Genomic DNA, 22,174 nt, shown 5'->3' with positions numbered 1-22,174 from the left:
TTATTATTATTATTGTTATTATTATTATTATTATTATTATTATTATTATTATTATTATTATTATTATTATTATTATTATTATTATTATCAATTATATTATTATTAATTATTAATATGTATGATAATTTGCTTTCTATTTTGTGTTGCGATGATGGAATGTTGACCTTGATTCGACTCATAAAATTTGAGTGTTTGAAATTATCGATTAAACGACGCCATTTTCTTTTAATGGTGGTAATTAATCGGTTGTACCAGCACTGTGGGTGTGCTACTTTTGGCTTCCGCAATCGTCGACTGTCATTCTTTATATTAGAATGTTCATGCAAGTTTGTCTGAGATGGTTCAAAAATTCTTTAAACATATACTATCAGAAGCGTAACTCATCTTCAGCACTGCTGAGAAATGGATCGTAATTTGAGACGAAAAATGGTATGGACCGTACTGATTACTGACTTTTGTTAGTTTCCAGTGATATGGTTATTGTTATTCTAGCACTGAGTAAAGGATGAAGAGTCGAGAAAAAGGAAGGCAGTCGGAAGGTCGAGAATTCTGTTGTCGTTGATAGTTTTAAAGCAGACATCTGAAAGTGGTAGTGGATTTACCGAATATATATTTCTTATTCATTATGTTTAAATAATTGTTATCGCTTCGTTGTTCAGTTTCTCTTTGCTTCATTGTACTTGTCAGATGAGATTATTTAGCCAGCTATTATCCCAAGGAATTTTTTTTCCGTCGATTTTCTGTCATTTGCTTTCGATAAGAGCGACGCGATAGGATGACCGCATATGTCAGATACTTGCTCGGTACCTGTCGGGATTCAGTGAAACATTTACAATTTTACAAAAACTTGGGAATATATTTTAATTTTGCCGTATCGTTCAAGATGCGCCATACAAAATGAGAAACACACTGGCGAAAAAACTGGTTTGTTTATTGCACACTATATCGTGTCTCTATTTCCGAATTTACAAAAATTAATGATTCTCATCGTTAATTCTGCCAGTTTTTGAAAGCTTTCTTTTATTTACTGGATGTTATTTTTATTTGTTTAGGCATCATAATTAGATTAATATCTTATAACATTCACGAAGGATAGACTTCACCGGTTATGTTATGTTATGTTTATGTTATCTTTATGTTTATGTTATGTTTATGTTATCTTTGTTATGTTATGGTTGTTATGTTTTTCAGCTTTGTGATTCAAACAACAAGCTGTGGAATGGAACATGGCTTGAATTTTTTCGTAAATCAAGCAAATAAGGCTACCGTAGCGGTGTTTTCCCTTTTTCTTTTCTTTAATCTGCTTCTGATAAATTTGCATCCTATTTTCCTGGTTGAAAACCACCTGACGGACTTGTAGTTCTTGATCAGAATCCCGAAAATATTGGCGTACAGTGCATGTGCCTCATGAACGACTGCAATATATCGGAACCTATGGCAAGACGTTGTTCACATTATTTTTTTACTTAAATAATGTTTCGAACAAAGCGGAATGTAGCAGAAGTATGAACTCAATGTTAATGGACAACAAAATTCATGAGTTAAGAACTGTATATGTGAAATGAACTGATACTATTCTCTCATTCCCGAACACTTATCGGCATACTGTAGTGAAAATGATACTTGCATGTCCTATCATAGCATAGTGAAGAAAGCTCTACATTTGTTTGGATATATTTATTTCGTTATCTTTAACGTCTATATGTGTTTATATTCGACCATATATATATGTTCGCATCATTACAGTATTCGTCATTTTCCATTTTCAACTAATCTTCGTCGTAAAAGCTTCTATTGTAGGATCACAAAATGTCACACGAACATTCTCCGATACCAAATCGAGCTGATTCTTTATCTGCTCCTTTGAGCATGGAGCTCGTTAATTTTCTGAAAGAATCTATGGGTAGTGTCAACACCGATCCATATGTTTTCGTTGTTTTCGGTGCGTCGGTAAGTTATGTTTAAACTGATCTATTTGATACAGAATACAAGTCAGTTAAGTTGTTGACAACCATTTGATATATAACTTGTGGTGTCAGGGGACTTATTTTACACTTTAATATTTCAAGGGCCAATAAGTTTTCGTTATGCTTACGCTCTTTACATTAATTTTCATACGTTTGTTTTTAGGGTGATTTGGCCAGGAAGAAAATATATCCGACGCTTTGGTGGCTTTACCGTGATTCGTTATTGCCAAATAATATTTCCATCATCGGTTATGCACGATCTAATTTGACGATGGCTTCGCTGAAGGCAAAATTTATTGAAAGATGCAAGGTTGCTTTGTCATGAATTTCATTTGCTCTTCATAGTTTTTGTTACTCCTAGCATTACAGAGACGTTTTATCTTTAAATTAATTTTCTGTTAAAGGTAGATCAACATTTATGTGATTAATACAAATGTTGCATGATTTTTTTCCATGATGCCTAATAAGTTGTAGTGTTTGCTGTGTGTGTGAAACAATGTGTGGATAATAAAACTGTTGGGTCATCCTTCATTATAAGATATCGATTAGTTGAGACTCAGTCTTAATTTCCGACATTCATTTTGCCACGTGTAACTGTCCAACGAAATAGTTTCCAGCTTCATTCTGGTGAAGAAACAAAGTTTGATAAATTTATATCGCGTTGTTCATACATTCGTGGTAAATATGATGAGTCTTGTGGTTTTATTGAACTACAGAATTTCATCAAAGGAATCCAACAGTCTTGTGATGGAAGTTAGTTTTTATTTTTCCTATCTTTTTTTTTTTTATTTTTCACTAACTTCTTTGTGAGACATGTTTCATGGGATGAAATTCCTTAACCGTATAAATTACATAATTTACTAGTTTCATTGCGCATCCATCGTCTGATTGTTTTACTAATCCAATTAATTTACATATTATAGTGTTATGTTTTATGGTTAGTAGTGCGAAACACAGAATTTACTTCTTCATTTCTATTATAGTCGACAGAAGTTCAAAGTTCCAAATCCATTTCACTCGTAATTTGGTTTTTTTTTTTATGAAGTATAAATTGCAGCACCAGTAAACAGATTGTATTATCTCGCCTTGCCTCCTGAAGTTTTTGAAGATGTCACACTTCAGATAAGTGAGAACTGTGTGGACGATGGGTGAGTTGCTATATGTTTTTTGGTTCATACTTCAAAATTAAATCCAACCTGATTTTGCAGACGTGATTTCCCACTTCTGTCTTGTCTTGACCGATAGTAACATTATTTGTATTTTTTCGAAAAAAAAACTGTTCTTTTTTATGACTTCGTCTTCTGAAATACTTAGGGAAATGGAAATAATATGTTGCTTCTCTCCTATTTCGATTTAGAGCTTATCTGATTCCAAGGTATCTCTAAAACTCAACTTTCTTCTGGAATAAACTAAATGACATATTGTTTCTTTTATTTTATTCTTTGTATGACTCCCTATTTTAATATTTGCAGTCAGTTTTTTATTATTTTTTTTGTTCAGAGGTCCTTAATGACTTTTTTCAGTCGTTCTTGGACACGTATCATTATTGAAAAACCTTTTGGTTTCGATTCAGAATCTTCCGCAAAATTATCTTCGCATCTCGAACGTTTATTCCGGGAAGACCAAATCTATCGTATAGATCATTATCTGGGCAAAGAAATGGTTCAAAATCTTATGATTCTTAGGTTAATTATCAAGCGTTTTCTCCTATTTTTTTTACTGTCGGCATGATATAGCAGTACATATAAAGGAATTGAGAGAGATAAACTTCTGTTGGATGTGAAAGACGTGTTGTGTTCACGTTTTTACCATGTTTTGTGAAATCAGAGATATCGAATTCGACCACGTATGAAATCCATTATTTGAAATCCCATACCATCTTCATTTGGTTGGTTATTGTCACCACTAAGACTAATTGAACTTTAGGTTTGGGAATAGGATCTTTAATCCTTCGTGGAATCGTGACAATATAGCCGCTGTTGTGATCTCATTCAAAGAAAATTTTGGAACGCAAGGCCGTGCAGGATATTTTGACACAAATGGTATCATACGGTGAGTTTTTAATTGAAATCAAATGTGCGTATAAGAGCATTTCGTCTGTGTTTTATTAGATTTATTATCTTTTTAGAAATATAAGATTTTACAATTGCTTGCTTGTTGTTTCAGTGATGTAATGCAAAATCATCTTATGCAAATTCTGACACTGGTTGCTATGGAGAAACCTGCCAGTCTGGATGCTGAGGATATTCGTGATGAAAAAGTAATGTTTTTGCATGCTCTTGTTGTTACTGTGCTTTATCTGGATGATCTCAGTTTTCAGACATTCAGCTACAATAGTTGAATATTGTATTGTAGTTGTTGGTGTAATTCAACCCTGTGTTTCTAAAAGGTAGAATTTGTGAGATGCGCTGAATTGTGCAATCACGTTGCTCAGAATCCTGTGGAGGCGCGATGCTACCTTCTTTTCATTAGATCTTGTGGAGATATATTGTGAATGACAGTGTGAAAGGAATGTTGCTGAAATCTGATGGCCATGCAGTAAGATTAGGTCGTCATGCTTTCCAGCATTTTTCTTAATTACTCTGTTGTATGCGTTTAAAGCAAAATAATAAAACACCTTAACAGAATCCATTCCGATTATGGGACATCTTTTCGATTAAATGAACGAAGACAAAAAGGTGATGTAAAAACGACACCTTTTTCCTCGAGAAGTACTGAAAGTTTTTTGAGATTACTCTATATTATTTTGCAGATTTATTTTTGTAAGTTTTCTTTTTTTTACATATTTAGAACTGTCATTAGGTTTTATCAGACTTCTGACATTCTTTTAGGTCAAAGTTATGAAGTGTATCAAGCCCGTAAAAATGGAAGATGTGGTTCTTGGGCAATACGTTGGTGATCCAAAAGCAACAAGTAATTGCTTCATTTAATTAGAGAACATCTTTTTCAATGTGAGCATAAAATAAGTATTTTATACTTGCAGATGGCGAAGCATGTTATGGCTATCGCGATGATAAAGATGTCCCTCAGGATTCAGTGACACCAACGTATGCATTGGCAGTCTTAAAAGTAAATAATGAACGTTGGGATGGTGTTCCTTTCATTCTGAGGTGTGGAAAAGGTTAAGATCTTTTCGGTCATTGATAAGATTTAGGTGAAAGCGATGAATTTACTGTTTGTGACAGCTATGTTCCTGTCAGCGTTGTCGACTCCGAATCTTGAAGAGTGCTGTAGCTCGAGGTGCTAATTTTCACGTCATATATCAATTTGCTGTTGACATACGTCTCAAAATGTTGAAAGTTTTTATCGATGAAGAAAGGTAAGAGTTCAGAAGAACCACAACCAAAATGGTGAAAGTTGTGTAAGTCGTGATAATTGAATTTTATTTCTTGAAATTTTAACTAGTTTCCAGCGCTCAATGAAAGTAAAGCAGAGGTACGAATACAATTTAAGGAAGTTTCGGGGAATATTTACCCCGAAGGGCAACTGAAAAGAACAGAATTGGTTATAAGAGTGCAACCAAATGAGGCAGTCTATATCAAATTAATGTCAAAGAAGCCTGGCATGGGTTTTTCAGTTGAAGAAACTGAACTTGATCTTACCTACGGATATCGATACAAAGTAACTACTTCCTTTTTTCCATTTATTTTATATCTTGTTTTGTTATCTTTGATTTTAGCCCTCATATTATATGTGTAACAGATATACTGGAAAAGACGAAATGATCTGATATGAACACTATTGGAATATTGGTTTAGTCTTTGTTTTCAGGATGTTCGTCTTCCTGATGCCTATGAACGACTTTTTCTGGAGGTAATCATGGGTTCTCAGATAGATTTTGTTCGGACTGATGAATTGGAACAGTCATGGCGAATATTTACGCCTTTGTTAAAACAGATTGAAAACGAAAGGACGGAACCTGCAAAATACGTTTTTGGGAGGTAGATTTTTTTAATCACTTCGTAAGCCTTGATGAACAATTACTTCACAGATTAGTCGAAGTTTTATCTTCTCCAGTGTACTTGTCCACTTCGAGCTCACTTCATGCTTCATAAGCTGAGCTAGGTTTTGTTCAAGACATACTTCTTTTATATACTCTTCTGTCTTCTTGTACTCTGTACTCTTAACTCTCTCTTTGTACAGAGTACTCTGTACTCTGTACTCTTTATACTCTTGACATGCATTTTCGTAGTATCAGTAAAAATAACATTCAAAAAACTGGAAAATTTTTATTTCATGAAGTGTTTCTTCATTACGCTGATCTTGCAATTTTATTTAAAATGTTTAAATTTCAGTCGTGGACCAACAGAGGCAGATGAAATGATGATAAAGCATGGCTTCGTGTTCTCAGGCACTTACAAATGGGTTCCAAACATTGAACGTTGAAGAAGTAATTATATATACAGTGTCGCTAGAAATGATGTAGCAATTTGTGGATATTTTCATAAGGCGACATTGCGTTTGCTTTGATTTTTGATGCATCCAACATTACAGGATCCGTATGAGCCTTGTTATTTGTGAAGAAATTAAATTTTGGATACCGTTACCATTATCCAAGAAACAACTTGGTATTTTTTAGTTTCTTAGTGAAAGTATGCAGGTAACTGCTTGTTTTGCGAATTACTTCTCTTTTATCTGATAACTGTATGTATTTGTGAAAAACCAGATACATTTGAGGATCCTAATATTGTTTATTTGGTTGTTTGGTCCTAATATTTTGGTTTGGTCACCATGTTTTTAAAAAGCTAGTGTTTGGCAGAAATGCATTTTCGGTCTTCAGTAAAAAGAATTCCACTGAATTCGTTGGTTTTTCCATGTAATATTTTACTTCTTTCGGAACGATCAATGTAATCAAGAAAAATAATCTTTTATTCTCATTGAGAAAGAAAAGTATTCTTTTCAAAAATTTATATTTCGACAGTACCATTCTTCCATTGCCTAATCAAATGAAATGGAGTTTTGGTGTTATACGAAGTATTTTTGAATGAAGATTTGTCGATAGTCGTCATTCTTCCATTGCTTAGTCAATCGAAATGGACTTTTTATGCTGTATTTTTTTTCTTTTCGCAATATTATTAAATACAGCAACTGACAGTAGTTTTTTTTTTCTCTAGTTCGGGCAATTTAATATCACTTCCTATTTTCTTATTGTAGTAATGTGCAAATGTTGAAATTTTTGATATGTTAGAAATTAAGTTGTCTTGCTATTTTAATGTTGATTTTTAATTATGGAAAATAAAATATAATCTTTCATTACTCGAAATTGAGCATCGCTTTTTCTTGCTACCACCAAGTCTTTGTGAAAGTATGGTAGTGTGCGAGTTTATTTCTCATTTCACTGACCTATCATGGTAATTTCAGGGCACTAAAAATTCTTTGTTTTTCTAAAATTGTTGAGAGACTTACGACACGGTTATATAGTGGTTTATTGTTAGAACCTACTTTTTTTATTAGTTTTATTTGACATAAAGTTGCTATTCCGTTACGTGTGCATGCCTTTATTGTTTAAAGCCTAATCAGACAAACTGCCTAGACCGTCCGAGCAATTATTTGAATGGAATTGATACAGATGCACGTGATGATCGTGATGAAGCACCTTGCGTGGCTTGTTCCAACCGAAGAAAGTTCTTGATGCCACAATCGTAAGAGCCAAAAGAGTTATTTGATTATTTGTCAGTTAATATACACAGACCTCGATCTTTTTATCCATGACTCATAAAAAGAGATACGATTCCTGACTGTTGAACTCCTTTTTTAAACTATCAGTCTAATAGCTGTAGTAAAAAGTGAATAAGAGGCTAAATTTCGTGCTATCATTCTTCATTTTCACCTGAAAAAAGTTATTTCTGAATTGAAAAGGTTCAGGAAAACACCAGTTGATATTGAAAATTCCGTAACGATGGGATATGTCCCACAGTTATAACATGAAATGATACTGCGAATAAACTTGACATGGAAAAATCAAGATTTCCGTCTACCCTTCTTTAGCAAATATAGGACACTCTACAATACTACATCTATCAATCAAATTTATTAATTCACTTTGTCTTTTATAGATTTGCTTCAGTTCCCTGGCAATTTCGGCGATGATATCTGAACTACATACCCCGCTAACCATTCTAAAATTATTCGCGATTTTTCCTTTCCGAAAATCTGAGCACTTTAAATTCATTCCTGATTATTGATTAAAATCTAAGGATAGGATGGAATATATTGATTTTGTTTCATCCTTAAGCTTGTCGTGCCTTACCTATATCAGAACTATATTCAATAGTCCTTGGTGAGTATTCGATCGACACTGATCAACCACCGACTTATCAGGATCCTAGTGACATGGGATTCCTCTTTTCAAAGGACTCCCTAGTAAAGCTACTTTTTCTTTAGTTTTAATTACTGTAAAGCAGAATTACCAATAAGGAACAGAATCAGTCAGTAATCCTTTCTGGAAATCCATCATTAAAAATTAAGCACATGAAATCAGCATTGTTTGACCAAAAACAAATTGAAATATAAATGAAATTTTAAAAATGAAGGATTAATAAGCAAGTGGAAATTTTAAAAACAAAATTTTGCAGAAACACTTGACGATATGTTTTATCTGATTTATTGATCAGTCGTGGTCCTTTATCCAAAAGTACTTGTTGTTCAATTTCGGAATAAAAATCTTCAAATGAAGCAAACCTTTCCAGGTCTTAATTTTTCTTTTTTTTTTGTTTTAGTATAATTTCAGGAAAATAAAGCAAATACAAATCATCTGGTTGCCATCCTCGAAATAATTTTGGCGATGTTCGTTTGCCCCAGTTGTCAGTGAATGCCGATTATAAATGAGGAAAGATGGAATTTTTTAGTAAATAGTTTTCTGCTCCACAACCCTACTGAAAATGCCTAATGAAATAAGGCTTAGAACTAGAATTCTAGGAAATGATAATTTAATGAGACGGTACAACTTAAGTAACAAACTCAGACTTTAATTACTGTCGTGAGGAAGAATATATGAAATTATTCTATTCAACCACTTTTATTTGAGCCGGCTACTTCAATACAATAATTGTATTCATGCATGTGAAAAGATAATAGAAATTCATCTGATGCTTAATAATGATATTAGTCTTTTCTTTTTCATTTCAAATTCTTCTTTAGTTATTCGAGTTACACAGCTAAAAATGAAATGAAATCCTTCCGGTATTGCTTTTCCCTATTCTGTGAAATCGAAATAATTTATTTTCAGACATCTTCGCGATAGATTCCATTACTCGTCATTCAAGCATCAATCATTGCAGTCATTTAGGTCATTTTATTATCACTAACATTTATCATCATGATCAGTTTCACTGAAAATCTCATTCTAAAAACAATTTTGAAGTTTAGTCAGATTTTGAACAAGTTTCATTTAGTCCTCAGCAGCATAACTGCGGCCCTTTTTCCTGTCATCTTTAAAATAATTATCATTATTCATATTCTTGAGGGAAAAAATGATGCATTATCGCCGTATTCTTTAACTATTTTCTATCACTTCTAATTTATCTGTAGCCAGTTTTTTGCTTTCCCTAAAGGTTAAAGGTAACCTATCTTACATTCATGAAATTATTTGGTTTTGAATTAACCGTTTCCCGATAAAAAACACTTGTAGCTCAGAATATTCGGTCATTGTTTGCTGTGGTAATATTAATTTGAATGGAAAACTTTTAGATGACATGCCTAAAAGATGATGTGTTTCATTTTAAAAGACTTGTAAATTTTATAATGCTTGATTTTAACTGAAATCTGAAAATGGTAACATATAAGGTTTTTTATATGTTTCCATTCTAAGTTTTTTTTTTGTCATATATCTTTTTTTTTCTTTTAAATGGAAACATATAAAAAAGTGACTATAGAAAAGAAGCATAAAACGAAACTGTAATTAATGGTTGAAATCGTTTAGTTCAGTTATAAATTAAATCCCTTACAATGCAAGGTGTGAGTGAAACTATTGTGAAAAAAAGTAGATTCTTGTAATAAATTATCATATGATGCTTTACTCTCATACTATCATATTTCCAGTCGAAGGAAAGCAAAAGTTGTAAAACAACGAGTGAAGTTATAGCTGTTTTACTGGTTTGGGATTAAAAGTTTTTATAAAATTACGCTGTTTTACAACTTTTGTTTTTCTGTTATTAGTTTAGTTTTGAGGTATTATTGTCTTTCTTAATATAAATTTGGATGACTTGAGTTTTACTCACCTTCGTAGATTCATCGGATGAAAGAATTTTACCAACATTAATTTTGATTCTTTCAAGTTATTGTTCTATTTTATCATTTAATAGCATCCTACGAGAGCATATGTTCGGTTATTTTCAGATTTTTCATTTTAAATTAAATTGCAAATCTTCGTTGCCGCATTTTCAAACATTTTAAAGCATATTCCAATAAAGGTGAGAATACTAAGTAAATTTCGTTGAAGGAAGGTTATTTTTTGCTGAGAAAGCAACGTACTAGAATTCAAATTACCTGTTATGGTGAATTAGTGTAATATATTTTTACGAAATTGACGGTACAATTTCAAAGAAAGGATTTTTGTTAATAATTTATTAGTCGGGACCATCGTGGTATTCTCGAGGACTTTCAGCCTGTCGTAGTCGAATTCATCTGATGATCTTCGTTAAAATACTGCTGCAAAATTCAAATTTAACCCGATTAGTATTCGAAACTACGAACCTTTAACGAAATATTTGATTTAAAAGTAAGTTTAAGGTGCGTAACAACTTCTGAAAGTAAATACTGTTTGAACTATCCTTAACACTACAGCGATATACGAAAATCAAGCATTCAAACATAAATATAATTATTTGATGCTGAATTATGCTAGATTTTCATTTTGTCCTACCCTCATGGTATTTGTACGATTCGGTATCATCACGACCAAAAGAATTCGGTTGTGATGGTACCGAATCGTAAAAAAATACTACTCAAACTCTCTATCCCAATAACCTGTAGTGCATATATATGTATACATGGCTGGAATACTAAGTGAAGAAATCATTAATAGGAAAAAAAAAAGGAAACTGCTACAAGTCGTTAACTTTCCATTTGCAGGTTATTACGATGACGACGACGAATGCTCCAAGATCACTTCTGCTTTATAATGAACGATGAATAACACGATATCTGTACTTGAAAATTGTAGAAACACCATGGTGAAATCTGAACTACCGAACGTTCTTGAAACTTCCATTTTATTGTGGCTCTCTGCTCGTTAATGGTGGCAAACATCTGTTAGATAACTTTAATAAGGTTTGCCTTCATTTTTTTAAGAGTTATATCATCTTACTAGTACCACCACGTCAGCTGCTTTTCCACTGCGATGCTTTCATATTAGTGAAATATAGCTATGAGCCATAATGGTAGCAAATCCGGTACTTCCAAATTACAAACCATCATGTATACTATCTGTTCGGATAGTTACGCATAACTGTGTATCACCAATACTTATCATCCTTTATATTGTTAAAATAGATAAAGTGCAAGACTTCACTTACCCTATTGCTTATTCAAGATCTGATGGGCGAAAGTTTCGAAATCATGGTGTATTTCTTTCGCATATCTAAAATACTAAAGCGAACTCTTGGTGATTGCTTGCCCTACATATCATTGTATTGGCCAGTTCCTATGTTCCTTACCTTAAAATAGATCTGAACTGCAACAAACTTATGAAAATACTGGGGCATATCGAAAGCTTTATATAAGTATGCAAGGATTGCGTACCAGCACACTTATTTGTTCAATGCAAGTATAACTTCTATGATTTTTCTGATTTTTCTCAAATATATATGTCCAGCACTGATATGCAAGACGATTAAATTATGTCCTCAGATCAAGTAAGTTTCAGTAATTCATGATAATTACAGGTAGTGCCCGCGGTTGAACACCATATCGCTATACAGTTAACCCCAACCACTTCCTACCGTGGAATTTTCACTCTTCTCGACTTCGTTGCTGGTATCACCAAAATGAAGACAATGGAGAGAAAGCTCTGGAAAGTGACATATACAACCAGACTACAAAGCCGGCAACAAAAGTAACAGCATTTTTTTAAATCCCTCTAAATTTATCGTAGAAAAAAAAAAAACAAGAGTTGAAATTTTTCCAAGAAATTGAAACTGAGGGAAGACTCTCCCTAATAAATTGTCCGCTCCATGAAAAACTATTTTTGAGTTCAAACAGTTCATTTTCCAGGGACCCATTGGATTATCCACTGGTATTCAGTAAGATGAAGCTGTCCTCAAAATAATATGTGACATCGAACGATATTCAGTTGCCGAGTTTTTTGGCACAAAAGGAAGCTTGCAAAGAATATTAGGCTAATAAATTGAAATTCTTACGTCTCTCATTCACCGACAGAGGAAAAAAATAGCTTTCAGTGGAAAAACGAATTCCATGAAATCATTTGTTTCATTGTAATTTTTGAAAAACATTTCTGTCATAAAGTCATTGGAAGTAATCATATCGTCTGAACATTATTAACCTACAATACAATGATTGAAAACAATGCAATGGTGACAGCATGGGCTGATTCAAAAACACGTAAAATATACAGTTAGTTATCAGCATAATAAATTATCGTTGAACCTCATTTACTTGAATGTAATTTGTCCGAAGTGTTCCCAAGAAAGCTAGCCCGTATTTTGAATTCATGAAGAAATAAGCAGTACTTAGCACAAAAGAACACCACGACACACAAAGATACCAATCGAAACTTGACTTGTGAAATTCTGAAACTGTGTTTCAAAAGCGATAAAAAAAATTTCGAAAACAAAGGAAGTTTATAATATTATAATTACGGATATTTCTTATGCGGAATAATTGTATCTATATTGTGTGTACTTTTCAATGAAATTTGACGATAATTAAAAACCATGGAAAACTTACGTATGTTTTCAATCAAACCACCGTCATTTTCCATTGCTGGTATATATTCCAACTCAAGGTCGGTCCATTTTTCTATATAATTTCTGAACGCATTCAATGAGAAGGGTGCTTCATCCATACGGGAAACTACACTGCCATCGACCCATAGTAATATGGTAGGTGTCCCAATGATACCATACCGACTATTCAATCTGGAATTGCTGACAGAAATATTAAATAAAACTACAATCGAACAAACTGTCTACTTCTCATATATGGCGCAAACTTTGGATTTTCGACGAAAATATTACTTGCTATGGTCTCTTGCATCAGTTGCGACAATACGCAGTCGAGGATACATGCGCGGCAGCTGATACAGATAGGACACCATTCGTATACTAAATGCACAGTCTGGTGAATAAAAGGCGGTTAACATACAATTCGAATGACCACCATATAATTCACCGTCACTGTTTATTTGTGCCAACAATTGTGATGAATTCATCAAATGTACCACAAGGTCTGTTCGACGTGGTGCTTAAATGCATATCAATTAATGAGAGGTAACTAACACACCAAACTTCCAAGCATCGCTCTGCTAAAGCGAACATAAGCAAAACGGCAATAATAAATGAATCATACATAATTTTGATATTACTTAATACAATGAACAGCTAGAATCTATATCTTAAACACAAGGTATAACTAGTCATGCAAAATAGCTGCTAACCTGTGGCACATCTATATTTCTGATTGAGCAATATATCGAATGGCACATCGATGACACAGAACGGATGTGTAGCGGGACATTGTCTACTGATCAGCACTTGGAAAGCATCCTTCGGATATTCACAAATCATATTTGTTGTCATAACTGCAGAAAAAAAGGGAAGGTTAGAGTTACTCGATTCCCTCTAAATGTATTTTACAAACCACTAGTCCAAGTAAACTACTGGTCTATTTCAACCATAACGATTCGATCGATCAGCGCAGTGGCAAAAGAAATTTAGTGGATGTTTTATTTTAAATTTCTGTAACTATTTTTGTATTTTTGGGTCATTTACCATATATTTCACATCATAACAATGAATCTCATAAAGCTAGAGATAGTTTTCCTGAACAGAGTCTAGAAACTGACTATCTGACAATCCCTGTCTCCTTTTTGATCCTCCACATTCCATAAAATTCACAATCTGACAACAACCAGAAGTAAACAAAAAGAAATGGAAATGGAGATGAAATACCGACTAACTTCTGCGTGAGGACATACTGCTCTCACTGTTTGTTGTATTATCCTGTCTCAAAACATCACCACCTTTTGTGATTCTTGCAACACACGACAATAAATGAGTAATCAGCAGAACGTTAAACATCCCATCCGTACTTGAATATTTCTTTAAAAAAAAAACGATCAGCTTCAAACAATCGATTAGCTATAAGAAAACTTAGCGGCCCAAATGCAGAATCTTCATCCCTCAGAGAAAAGGTCCCAGTATTGTTCCCTCCACAAACACTTGGAATCCACAACATCAAAGCCTATCCAGCAGTCACGGAAAGTTTGCAACTCGAAAATGAACCTGCTCTTGGGATGTTTTATAGTGTCGGTTAGATGTGACCCGTTATCAATTGGGACCGACATATGGGACTGTTTCAGTTTGCTTAATAGGAATCCCTGATAGCTAAGTGCTTCGTGTTTCTGGTTCCCGAAATTGGGAGTAGACTATAAATATTGATAGGGGACGGGGAATGGAGCAAATTTGCCGGTTATGGAGGGAGCTATATTTTCAGTTTCTTTGTTCCGTTGTTAATAATTATGCAAAGAATTAACTCCACTTGAGGAAAGAAACACCTTCTCATTCTTTTCTCTAATGCAAAAAGTTTTCTTTCCATAATCCTCCATTCGCTGTATTAGAGACACAGAGACCAGTCTAAGAAATGAGATGTTTGGGTGGAAAAATAAGTTTCAGCAGCTGTCTTGGACTGTATTCTGTGAATTCTGTATCGTTTATCCGAAAATGAAAAAGTATTTGGTACCAAACTCATCTGCATATTGATCTCTTATTCGCTGGGATCACATGAAGGAATAGAAGGAATAGACACATGAAGGAATAAACTTATTCATTTGATAAAGTTATTGAAAGACTGCATACTCACCTTTCGATTCTTTTCATACTTCTAATATTTTTCTGATTTCAAAAAATCCTGAGAAAAAAGAGACGGATGCTAATTTATAAGGCTTGTTTACATATCTCAGTGCTGTGACCTTATTCGTTGTTCCATTTAAGCCTGCTTGCCTCTCCCTGATATCTCGTAGTATCTCTGATTTGGGAGTACATCTCGCATTGGTGAAAGGATGGGGCTTGTATTACACCTCACCTCTTGTAATAGATAACAGAAAAAACTACTGGTTGCTCATTTCCCACCATCAAATTGCACCATGCTTGAGAAATCTGACCGAAGTTTCGACCTAAAGTAGTTTGACCTAATCTGGACTTCACTTTAGGCATCTCTTTTCTAAGGGAAAATGAAAAATATGATGACTGTATGAACCTTCACAGAAGTGACACTGTGACATTAAGTCTTTTTTCGTCTTTATTCTTTACTTTTTTACGGAAAGATAACTTTTGTTGCCTTCTTAATTTAGATACCCATACTGCTTATAGGTAAGCGTTATTTTGATTCAACTGCCAGATTCATAATAAGACTTTCACCACTTTAATTTCTTTTAAATTAGTTTTTGATGTGTTTACACTAGTACAATATTTGTACTGTGTCGGTATTGATTTTTTGCATTGTTGACGTGTTGGATATTCGGTCATTCTAAATGATTGTTTCTTGTTTTTGATGAACTTTGTAATCATATATCACATAGCATCTCAAACCTAGCAGTCTTTCTACAGCTCTGAAGTAAAGGAGGGTTAGTTAGAAGTTTCTACGATGCTTTGTTGAGTCAACAGTCCCTCAGCGTATATCATTTTATTAGAAAAGCCATGTCGAATAATGGTAATTAGAACACGGACGTCGATATCGTCAAAACACTGCAAAGGATTCATATCAGAGAACATTTTGATGGGTAATGTGGTACGTAGCAATAATGTTCAACTCCATATATCCAGAATGTTCCCTCTCGCGAACCAAGCTGATAGTGTACTTTAGCCACTGGGATCGCTTCCAAGAGATGTCGTTGCTGTTATTTTTACTTTACAGTAAGAAATTAATCACATATAATGTTTAACTCTATATATACAAAATGTATCATCAATATCATGTCGTCGTAACGGCAAATATGTGAAACAGTAAAAAAACATGAAATATCTGTGCCGTCGTCTTGATGAGCTATGTCCATCACTAAAGTAGCAACAAATCAAACTATAAACTGTTTAAGCATTCTTTCCTTGGCGACATCCTGAACATTTTCGAAGGCCGGTGTCTCCGGCGTGCAGCTGCTGCAACACTAAATGATGCTTTGCAGTAGCTTAACCTTGACTACCAGCTTATTTACATATAATGTATGCATTGTATAATTTACCTTTATAATGCGACATCTACCGATGCACTTCTGCAAATGTGCTGCACACATCTGCCGGCTTATTTCGTTAATTTGCTGTATGGGATACTTTTTTAAAGGCAGGATCTGAAACAGTATAACGTACTGCAAGTTCACCAAGTTCGAAGATGTTGAAAAACTAGTAGAGTTTTTCAGCCACTTAACATTAATACTTTATATTACTCGCATGACCCGAAATACGAAATCGTGAATACGGTTTATGTTGCTGAACTTCATCGATCTTTTGGTCATATTTGGTATAACTGAAGTATAATATTAAGAAATATAGTTTAACAGAAAACATACATAGGGTTGACATTCACTCATAATCACCTGCCCGCCAACTTTTGACAGCATTTTCTCGGGTATATCGCAGGGACTATAGTAGTCGCTGTGTTCAACGGCACTGTAAACTGAGTAAATTCTCAGATTTCGCGCTTCTGGTGGAATATATCTAGTCACCCGCTTAAGCTTGCAAAATGGTTATGAACAGGAAAAGTATATCACCAAAATAGCTTACAACTGCACTCGTAGCTTAATGTAAGTTCGTATACTGCCGCTTCCGCCGCATGCTGAGCACGGTTTCTTCCCATGTCCTTTACAACGAGAACATTCTCGAATGCCGCGACCTTGACAGAAGTGACACAAGTCGTGCTGGCCTATACCGGGCGGCGGAACTCCAGCTCGGGTCATAAAATGGACTGGTGTGCCTACGCCATATGCCAAACCTCCTGATGGAGGCCGTACGACGGCAGTACCTGAACTTGGATAACCCCGACTCAAGTCCGACTGAAAGTACATGAGTCCTTACAACTGGTAATATTGCTACTCCAATTCAGCTGTTTCACCCAATAACAATAAGACGAAATCTATGGTCTTTAAAAGAAATAATAAATTGCAAGAAGTTGATATTAATTTTTAGCAGAATCAAATACTGAAAACCAACATGAGGAAACGCAGCAACCATCGGATGGGTATAAATAGCTGGATGAGCAACTCCTGCTTTCATACCCGTTCCTCTGCAATTACGATGAACGAAACTGGTGAACTAACAAATAACGTATGCAATCTATCGTTAAAAAATTTCAATATGTCTGAAAACTGGACACCCTAATCCACTGTTAAATTTGGTGGTATGCTTTGATGATCAGTGTTTACAGGTTTTAGAAGTGATGTGACCGTATCTTGCATGCAATCACATATCAGTAAGGCCTTGTGATGAATTAGTAAGTCCTTTTGCTGAATATTACTAAGCAGTTTCTTCTTTTATGGTAGGAAGCTGCCTAACAATATTCAGCAAAAGAAAATGAATCTTAGCACTACTTCCAGAATATATCTAAAAATGACTAGCTTCCAGTATTTTTGAGCAGTGCATCTACAACATATGTCATTTTAATGTCACCCATATTTCTTGCAACAAATTTTAGGAAATATGCAAGATTACCTACAACAGGTGCATTTGTCAGTACCATAGCCACGACAATGAAAACAGTGTGTCAAGCCCTCTGCATTACAGGAATGACAAGCCATCAGCTCGCTTGTGCCTGGCATTTCCAACACTTTCACCTGCAACAATGCTTATGGTTGTACTCATAATGTAGAAAGAAAAATTTCATTCTAATAAGGGCCAAACCGAGAAAGGACTAAATTAGTTTGGAACAAATACTCCTGAAATATTACTGTTTGAACAAAATACTACTACTGTTTATCTAAAAAATTTCAAAAAACCGAAAAACCTGGAAGGATAGCTACTAAGCAAGAGGGGAAATAAACCTGTTCGACGAAATCTTCAGGTGGGCCCATCGCATAGTCCCATGGATTCAAACCTATATTCGCAGTGCCAGAAGTACTTTGTTGTTGCTGCAAAAACTGTCCAAGCGTAACACCTTCAACTGCTTTGCTCGTACTTCGCATTTCAGTGAAGCTTTCCATGGCGTACTGAAAACGGCTATCTGCGAAACACTGCTTACTTTCACAGTCGTTAAGATGAAGGGAACAAATTTCGGCAATAAAGGCAAAAACGGCGAAATTTCGACTCGTACTAAATTAATAGTCATAATAAAAAGTAGCTAAGAAAACAAAACAGCAACACAATGACGCAAAATATCATAATTTTTCCTGAATATTTAATAATGTTGTTCACCAAATTTTGATGAAAGAACGACATAGTTTGGAATGTTAAACCTTATTTCATGTATTAATATTCTGTGATGCATACTTCGGGGCGTTACAGCATACTCAAAGCAATGAAGGTACTTAACCACTATTGAAAAATGAACCAACGCAGTAAGATCTTTGGAATAACACTGATTTTACTTTTACTGAACTGAAGTAGTAAATTCATAATTCAAAATTTTCTTACCCTTATAAATGAATCGTTATTAAAATAATTCACAAAATCAGGCTAGGTTAAATGCATAAATAAGCGTGTAGCGACACGAACAGTATAAACATACGTGTAAGCAGGCACTATTGTCAATCCGGTTGATTGTCATTTTTGTGACAGCACTAGCTTTCCAGTATTTGTGACGTCTTGCCTCATTTCGCAGTGCCGCCCGCACAGCATCTTCTGTTACCTGAGGCAAATCATCAAAGTGATGAACTGAAGAACCTTCTTCTGCAAATGTTTGCTTGATTATAATCTAGAGCCAATAGATGGAGACTTAATTTCTTATTAGAATCCAGAACTAAACTTCCTTGTAATTATGATTTGGTAAAGGACAGAGTACTATGTTGAAATCCAATAAAAAGATAGCTTAGGAAACTTTGTAAAGTTATAATGTAAAGAAGTAAAGTCCCATTTTAAAGCACATACCAAAACGACGTTGTCTCTCTTTTTCAACTATTTCTAATGGAGGTGGTGGTACTACATTGAAGTGCTGCTTTTCCGCTGTGTAGAAATTGAGATTGTCCGCCATTCAATTTGCTCCACACAGGCAACTCACCAAGTTTTCATTGTTCATCGATCCTACAGCTTCCGAAACTGATTGTATCTCATTCATGATCTTTTTCACATCTCTTCAGCGCAACTTATTTCTCCCTTTTCTCTTTATCTAGAATGATAATAATAACTTATCTATCAAGTTCACAATTCTCATACGCGAATACAAAATGCACGTATACTATAGACATCTTTAATTTAGCGTTAACGAACGGCAATATGCAATACCCTTCTGCAAGTTGGACATTCGCAGATTGTTGCGGTCAATGAAACGATCACAGGCAGCTATTCATATAGCAACAGGAATAAAGTAACTATTTTGGTGGTGCAAAAACAATTTTTAAAAAGTGGGTATTTTGAAGAGGAAAATCTTCCTTGTTACAACAGCATTCTCAAAAAAATCCTCCAATTGATGAATAAGAGTGTAGAGTAATCATGCAAACTATTTTGCTGGTACCACAAAACTATTTTGTGTAGTTGTTTTCTTTCGGGTTTATTGTCAGTGAGAATTAGGGAATTTCCGACATTAATACGAAGAGATTGTAGGAGAATGCGAAGCTTGTTTACAATGTCATACAACCATCAACAACAACTACTCTGAGACAACAACTGTCAGATTACTTCAGAAGTGTGTTTTAACATCGTGAAATTACTAAAGAGAATTCAAAGAGGCGCCAATGGACCAATACTATTTTATCTCTTGAATTCCACCTACTTAATCTATCTACTAATTTAATGACAGGTTTCATAAAATCACTCGTTTCGCACCACATCACAAACCGTGTACTCTTCCGTATCTATGTCAGTTTCACATCCTATCAAATTATCCATTTGTAGTTCCATTTCTATGACTTTTCGAAGTAGAAGACTGCTCTTAGTTTGAAGCATAAGAATTTTGCTTTACTGATGTTTTACAAGCAGACATGCCATCCGTTTATAACCAAACAGGAACAAAGTTACATTTCAAATAATTTCAAATTTCAATTTCACTGACCAGAGGAACAATAAGGCCACGATAAAGTTAATAAATCACGGCGAATGTTCACATTAACAACAATAAAAATTCACAATATTTCCAGTCTCTAACCAGCTATTACATCCCTGACTTTCATTTCAGAATAGAAAATGAAACCTCCTTAAAGAAGTGGTGAAGCAATAAAAACGAAAATAAAAAGTAAATCGAAATTTTCGACTTAATTATTTACGCTCCTTCGCTGCTCCAGGCCAGTTTGCTTTGCTGTTAAATGTCACAAGGAATGCTCAAAATATTTTATTCCAAAAACTATACATCAAATTTATGCATCAATCTTCGGCACTTTTCATTTTATGCAAGAACAAATCTAATTTTCGCGTAATTGATATCTAAAGAGTAACGATTTATGGAGACATTTACTTCAACAAAGTCAATTTCATTAATTTAGAATAAGCTATCCACATTCAAATAAATGTGTCTTTCATGCAAGATTGAATAAATTGACGTATATGATGCATGAGAGGAGAGATAAAATACTCCGTGAATCTTGACGAACAACTCTTTAAACGGACGCGATAAGAATGTTTTCCAGCAAATTCTTCAAATGTTAAATTTCAGGAGGATCAATATGGAGGACTGCGCGTGAGCGCAAAACACTTCGAGGCCAAGAAACGAGAATATTCATATCATACTTTACAGCATAACTACTATCTTCCTCTATTCTTCTCTTTCTTTTTTCCTCTCTCTCTGTCTCTTTCTCTCTCTCCTCATTGAATGAAATAGGTCGATTGGCTTTCAGCAGTGCAAGAAGCAGTATTGTCACTCATATTAGTGAAATAATACGCCCAAAGTTAACTGCTGTTAGAATTTAAATGAAAATGTAATGCTGTATTCCAAGTTGTATTCACATGGAGTAAGGATTCTCTTCGTATTCAACTTATATCTGAATTAATGACATTATCGAGAGGGATGTAAAGTTTTCTCTGCTGAGCAATAAATTTGCAAGCCAATTCATAGCAATGCTTCAATACAACATGTTTCTCGGTGATAGAATCTTCTCTGTTTGCAAAATACTTACTACTCGGCCAAGGCGAAATGAGTCTTCCGTTTGAGAGAAACCTATGACGTCAGCGGCTAAACCATTCCACTTGCTCTTCTTCGTGATTAGGCTGTTGCCGATTTTTCCTAATTAATTCCTAAAATGACTCGACTTTATCAAGACAACGAAGATAGCAGGAGTGGAATTTGATAAATCAAATATGTTAAGGAAAACAGTAAAATAGTTAGCTTGTCAACCGATGTATATGTTATGCTTTTTCTTTTCTTTCCCTTTTTTTTATAATCCAGTCAATGGGATATTCGAAAAATGCGAACCATTTCGCAAAATATTTATTTAAGATCCAGAAAAAATATGAATCCGGATGATGGCCATAGCTGACAAGTACAACTCCAAGACCGAAGAAAAAATTCGCACATGAAGAGAACATAAGTTTGCATAAAAGTACTCTTGTTACAAGTGTATTTTTCACGCAGACGAAATTTGAAGGGAAAAAGTTTTTAAGAAAATGAATTTTTGTGATGTGACCCAATGAATACTCCAATAGTTGCGGCAAAAAAAAGGAAGTGAAAATAAATATTGTGCAACGGACGAAATTATGCAGAGAAATTGACTGCTTGTCACATTTCTTACTTATGTATTGCGCATAATTGAACTGGAATAGAAAAGAGACAACAGAATCTTTTCTGGACATGAAGAAATTTCGAGTCAGTGAATCTCTCATTCAAATACATTTCGTTAACCTTCCAAAAAAAGAGAAGAGTCTCAATTTATCCGCGAAACAAACAAGAAAAAAAGCAAATCG

General features: G+C 34.4%; 5 protein-coding genes across 6 annotated transcripts in view; 2 read left to right on the top strand and 3 right to left on the bottom strand.

The window, feature by feature from the left end:
* Positions 1 to 1,794: 1,794 nt before the first annotated feature.
* On the top strand, positions 1,795 to 6,353 carry LOAG_04956 (glucose-6-phosphate dehydrogenase; the record flags this gene model as incomplete). Its single annotated transcript, XM_003140493.2, has 12 exons — positions 1,795 to 1,950; positions 2,131 to 2,277; positions 2,585 to 2,720; positions 3,025 to 3,115; positions 3,491 to 3,652; positions 3,894 to 4,019; positions 4,134 to 4,227; positions 4,799 to 4,880; positions 4,951 to 5,088; positions 5,380 to 5,588; positions 5,739 to 5,908; positions 6,263 to 6,353. Exons 1-12 carry the CDS (start codon positions 1,810 to 1,812, stop codon positions 6,351 to 6,353), a joined length of 1,587 nt encoding a protein of 528 aa, XP_003140541.1. The 5' UTR covers positions 1,795 to 1,809.
* Positions 6,354 to 7,521: 1,168 nt separating this feature from the next.
* Positions 7,522 to 10,901, top strand: LOAG_04955 (hypothetical protein; the record flags this gene model as incomplete). Its single annotated transcript, XM_003140492.1, has 6 exons — positions 7,522 to 7,591; positions 8,203 to 8,330; positions 8,698 to 8,753; positions 9,196 to 9,255; positions 10,698 to 10,717; positions 10,813 to 10,901. The coding sequence occupies 6 exons, from the start codon at positions 7,522 to 7,524 to the stop codon at positions 10,899 to 10,901; spliced, it is 423 nt and encodes a 140-aa protein (XP_003140540.1).
* A 1,499-nt stretch (positions 10,902 to 12,400) lies between these two features.
* LOAG_04954 (hypothetical protein) lies at positions 12,401 to 14,251 on the bottom strand. Its single transcript, XM_003140491.2, has 5 exons — positions 14,104 to 14,251; positions 13,582 to 13,725; positions 13,163 to 13,388; positions 12,873 to 13,063; positions 12,401 to 12,715 (listed from the first exon to the last, which is right to left on the bottom strand). Exons 1-5 carry the CDS (start codon positions 14,222 to 14,224, stop codon positions 12,561 to 12,563), a joined length of 837 nt encoding a protein of 278 aa, XP_003140539.1. The 5' UTR covers positions 14,225 to 14,251; the 3' UTR covers positions 12,401 to 12,560.
* A 1,564-nt stretch (positions 14,252 to 15,815) lies between these two features.
* On the bottom strand, positions 15,816 to 19,457 carry LOAG_04953. 2 transcript variants are annotated; one of them, XM_020446723.1, is made up of 9 exons: positions 19,214 to 19,457; positions 18,855 to 19,015; positions 18,172 to 18,336; positions 17,843 to 17,964; positions 17,345 to 17,417; positions 16,919 to 17,187; positions 16,705 to 16,804; positions 16,381 to 16,485; positions 15,816 to 16,305 (listed from the first exon to the last, which is right to left on the bottom strand). In XM_020446723.1, the coding sequence occupies exons 1-9, from the start codon at positions 19,314 to 19,316 to the stop codon at positions 16,216 to 16,218; spliced, it is 1,188 nt and encodes a 395-aa protein (XP_020306627.1). In that variant the 5' UTR covers positions 19,317 to 19,457; the 3' UTR covers positions 15,816 to 16,215. The 2 variants fall into 2 exon arrangements, with proteins under 2 accessions (XP_020306627.1, XP_003140538.1); XM_003140490.2 differs by having other exon boundaries at positions 15,816 to 16,038.
* Positions 19,458 to 21,278: 1,821 nt separating this feature from the next.
* The window catches only part of LOAG_11813 (XRP2 protein), an 8,925-nt gene continuing 8,029 nt past the window's right edge, over positions 21,279 to 22,174 (bottom strand). The window contains exon 8 of the mRNA XM_020448426.1: positions 21,279 to 21,508. Within this exon, the coding sequence (XP_020301430.1) occupies positions 21,498 to 21,508 (11 nt within the window). The 3' untranslated portion in view covers positions 21,279 to 21,497. The remainder of the gene's footprint in view (positions 21,509 to 22,174) is intronic.

The sequence above is a fragment of the Loa loa genome (genome assembly GCF_000183805.2).
Source record: "Loa loa unplaced genomic scaffold supercont3.43, whole genome shotgun sequence".
NCBI lineage: Eukaryota > Metazoa > Nematoda > Chromadorea > Rhabditida > Onchocercidae > Loa > Loa loa.
The sequence above is the reverse complement of the archived record's forward strand: the minus strand, read 5'-3'. Positions and strand labels throughout refer to the sequence as shown.

Bases quoted from the DNA above. Each gene is read 5' to 3' on its own strand.
- LOAG_04954 (XM_003140491.2), bottom strand. From the start codon at position 14,224: ATGTTTAACGTTCTGCTGATTACTCATTTATTGTCGTGTGTTGCAAGA. The intron at 13,064-13,162 runs GTAATATTTTCG...CAGCAATTCCAG, and splicing joins GATGCAAGAGACCATAGCAA to ATTGAATAGTCGGTATGGTA. The intron at 12,716-12,872 runs GTAAGTTTTCCA...ACACAGTTTCAG, and splicing joins TGGTTTGATTGAAAACATAC to AATTTCACAAGTCAAGTTTC.
- LOAG_04953 (XM_003140490.2), bottom strand. From the start codon at position 19,316: ATGGCGGACAATCTCAATTTCTACACAGCGGAAAAGCAGCACTTCAAT. The intron at 18,337-18,854 runs GTATGTTTATAC...AGCCGTTTTCAG, and splicing joins ACAATAGTGCCTGCTTACAC to TACGCCATGGAAAGCTTCAC. The intron at 17,965-18,171 runs GTTTATTTCCCC...GCATTGTTGCAG, and splicing joins CTGAAGATTTCGTCGAACAG to GTGAAAGTGTTGGAAATGCC.